Source organism: Atta cephalotes (assembly GCF_000143395.1).
Source record: "Atta cephalotes unplaced genomic scaffold scaffold00092, whole genome shotgun sequence".
Lineage (NCBI taxonomy): Eukaryota > Metazoa > Arthropoda > Insecta > Hymenoptera > Formicidae > Atta > Atta cephalotes.
The window spans coordinates 249,340-252,919 of record NW_012130156.1 but is presented as its reverse complement, the minus strand read 5'-3'; the positions used below and the strand labels follow the sequence as shown (position 1 = coordinate 252,919).

The following is a 3,580-nucleotide window of genomic DNA, read 5'->3' as shown; positions in this document are numbered from 1 at the left end:
GTTAGTTCTTTAATTTTTTTTTTTTTTTATGGTAACTCCATATTCTTCTATGTTGAACTGCCACACGTCTTAAATCAATATCGTTATATCGATGCACATTTTGCTACAAGTCCACGATTTTCAGCATCTCTTTGCTCGGTATAGAGCAACTGTAGTGTTATTGAGACAGATATTTCCGTAGTTGTCGTCTTGCAAAAGCGAGCGGAACTGGCACTACTAAAGCCTTTCTCTCTCAATGTCTTATAATTAGCCTGAGCGAGGCGTGAAGCGATTACGCAATTTCTTTTCGAAAATCAGATCTCGGACTGTCAGCTGAGTTAGCGAAGTAGTCAGTAAGCGTTGATATTTCGCAGATTACAGATTGGTTGCGACTGGTATAATATGGAGTATATCCATAAACTTTTGCATCGTGCCACAAGTCCAAGAACGTCTCGTTCGCCCACGCTGATGGTATATTGCGTCGTATACGCTTTCGAAGGCGTTTTCTGTCAAACTTTTCTTGGCATAGCTTAACGTGATTGTTCATAAACCTTTGTGACAAGTAAAAATCGCGAAGAAAGTTTTTTCATTAAAAGATATCCGACGGACATGAAACATTTCTGTTATATATTAAAGAATTCTCATAAACCGCCCATTATATTTTCGCTTTATTTAAATTTGAAAGAAAAGAAAGAGATACGGTATTCTCGTAAAATATCTTAACGCATTTTTTTTATTTTCAGAGCGGCAACGATACTCCCTTGACTCTCCCAAAGACAGCAGAGCATGAGGTCAAGGTTCATTTTGCTCGCGAGTTTGCCGATGTAGGATCGGTCACGGAAAATCTCTGCTTGGCTCCGGAGAGTCTTTCGTCGGCCAGCAGTTTCCATAGTCTCAGCAGCACTCTCAGTATCAAGAGCAGTAGCGGCATATGTACTGATTCGACACCCGAAACTCCTGATAACATAGTGGACACATCATATGTGAACTCCAACATACCCGGTGTAGAGGATTTGATCCTCGCGTGTGCAGACATCCATTTAGGAAGTGAACACGACAGTCAGGATCTCAGTCAGGATCAGACGTTTACATCGGCTATAGACGAGGTACCATTTTCCACAAGAGATTGTTCCCTTAACGAAGATCTATTAGACAATGCCGATAATGGAACGCAAGTGATTGAGATAAGTCCTCAATTATGCAAGACAACGCCTTTAAATCAAACGCATATTTTGGGATCGTCTAATAACACACTTCCCGTTCAAGATTCACAGTTTGTGACTTCATATCCTCCTGCGGAAGAATATGTTCTACAAGTAGAAGAATCGATTGATAAGCATATTCCGTTACAAGAAAGTGCTACAGTAACTGAGATTGAAACCTTCAACATTGTGAGTAATCTTATAAAGGATTCACTGCCAACAAGTAATGTGAATGATAATCAGTTGAATATAACAACAACTGTTTCATCCAATAATATTACTTTCGATGTGATCACGCTTAATGAAGAACAAACAGTAAAAAATGATTGCAACGCCGAAACACCTCTAGAAGATCCACAGTCGTGTCCTACCGAAATTTCTGTTCCGTCCACATCCCCGTTAACGCAATATGCGGATCTTTCGTTACCTAGTATATCCAATATATCTTCACCATTAGAACATACTGACAGTAGTACAACGAAAGAAACGAGTATACAGACTTTATCAGAGTTTAAACAGGATACATTAACAGTATTGTCACCTTCCGACAATCTTGATCAAAAATTGTGTGTATCATCGCAAGTAATTGTAAATAATTCTATTACTCAAACTGAAACGAATGAAATTATCAAGGAGCAAGATTTGTCTGAATTAGATAATCATATTGTACCAGATAAGGAAGAAAACATACTATTACCAAATAACACCAGTATTATAGAACCAAAAACATTGGAAGTTGAAGAAAACTTACAGACGAGTGTCGATAAAAAAGATTTAGAGGTAGAAAATAGCGTAGTATTGAATGAAGTACAGAAATTATCTGAAGAAGGAATTGCCATATGTAATGAGACCCATGTTATAGAAAAACAAAATAATTCATCAAAAACTGTAATTATAGAAAAGGAAAAATGTATTGTGGAAAATGCACCTACGACGAGTGATAGTAAAAAAGACATATCTAGTGAAATTCTCGATCGTACACTTACTTTACAAGAAATAGATATAAACTTTGCATCAGATGAAGAACAATACGAGGAATTTAAACCTCAAAGACAAAGTACTACATTGTCGTTGATCAATGGACATTTTGAAGAATTAAAATCTACAGTGGAAAAAGTTACTAATGAACTACTTAATCCTTCACTTGAATTTACGGAAGAGACAGATCAATTTGTCAGTGCAACACCTGAATGTAAGTTATTGAAAGCTCTTTTTCGTAATTTTATTATTGAGATTTTTTAATTACATATGTGAATACTATTGCTTTTTCAGTTTTCCAAGATCCCTCGACATTTGATTTTTTGTTAGCACGAAGTAATCCTACAAATCATACAAATCGCTTTAGAACCGAATCTTTGTATGTTAAGTTTGATCCATTGGTATCGAATATCAGCATGTTGCCTCAAGGAAATGCCCAAACAATAAACGAAGAGAAAAATGGCAAAAATGAATCGCCACTTCCTGATGTTGGTACACCAAAACGTAACCCTGCCATAGCAGCTATAGACAGGCTGCTTTTTTATAGTCCTCTCCCTAATGCAACAGTGCAAAAATCAGAGGAAGTTCAAGAAAAAAATGTAAGTGAAAAACTACTATCTATATCTTTAATTACCATGTAAAGTACCTTCATATTAAGTTTTGATAATGAGACAAGCATTTCAAATTTGTTCAGGAGCAGCCAATAGAAGAGCCTAAATCAGACGCACCACTTATTGATCATATAGATATGAGTAAAGAACTTGAACTTGTAAGAACGACGGTATTACAATTGGAAGAAGAATTGGAGAAACAGAAAAAGGAGCATGAAGCAGAATTGGAAAGACAGAAAGCAACTTTTCAGGAAAAAATTAATAAACTACAGGCACAAATGTCACAAGAAATAAAAACCAAAACCCAAATGACGTAAGTAATTTATTCAAAATAAATCCATTTAGATTAAATAAATAATTTACTCAAAATAAATTAATTTAAATTTAATTTAATTTAATATAAAAACAATTGGTTTAGGGTTGTTGTGGAAGAATATGAAAAATCGATTAGCAGATTACTTACGGAACGAGAAAGAGATCGTACAAGCTTTGAACAAGACAAGATAAAATTGCAAGAAGAATTGCAAGCAGCAAACCATCATCTAACTAATACGGAAGCAGCATTTAACGATGTACACCAAAAATACGAAAGACTTAAAGGAGTTGTATCAGTGTATAAAAATAATGAAACTGTACTAAAAGAAAGTATCCAGGAGAATGTAGAAACCATAAAAACATTGGAAACGCGATACGATCAACTCAAGGAACATGCAATGGCTCAACTAGAAAAGTACATTGATATAGACGCGCGCGCGCGCGCGCGCGCGCGCGCGTGTGTGTGTGTGTGTGTGTGTGTGTGTGTGTGTGTGT

At 36.0% G+C, this 3,580-nt stretch overlaps 1 protein-coding gene across 1 annotated transcript in view; it reads left to right on the top strand.

The window, feature by feature from the left end:
- The first annotated feature begins 381 nt into the window (after window positions 1-381).
- Window positions 382-3,580, top strand: part of LOC105624879 (transforming acidic coiled-coil-containing protein 3) — a 13,150-nt gene continuing 9,951 nt past the window's right edge. The window contains exons 1-5 of the mRNA XM_012206230.1: window positions 382-450; window positions 723-2,373; window positions 2,454-2,758; window positions 2,854-3,083; window positions 3,189-3,500. Coding sequence (XP_012061620.1) covers window positions 382-450; window positions 723-2,373; window positions 2,454-2,758; window positions 2,854-3,083; window positions 3,189-3,500 — 2,567 coding nt within the window. The remainder of the gene's footprint in view (window positions 451-722; window positions 2,374-2,453; window positions 2,759-2,853; window positions 3,084-3,188; window positions 3,501-3,580) is intronic.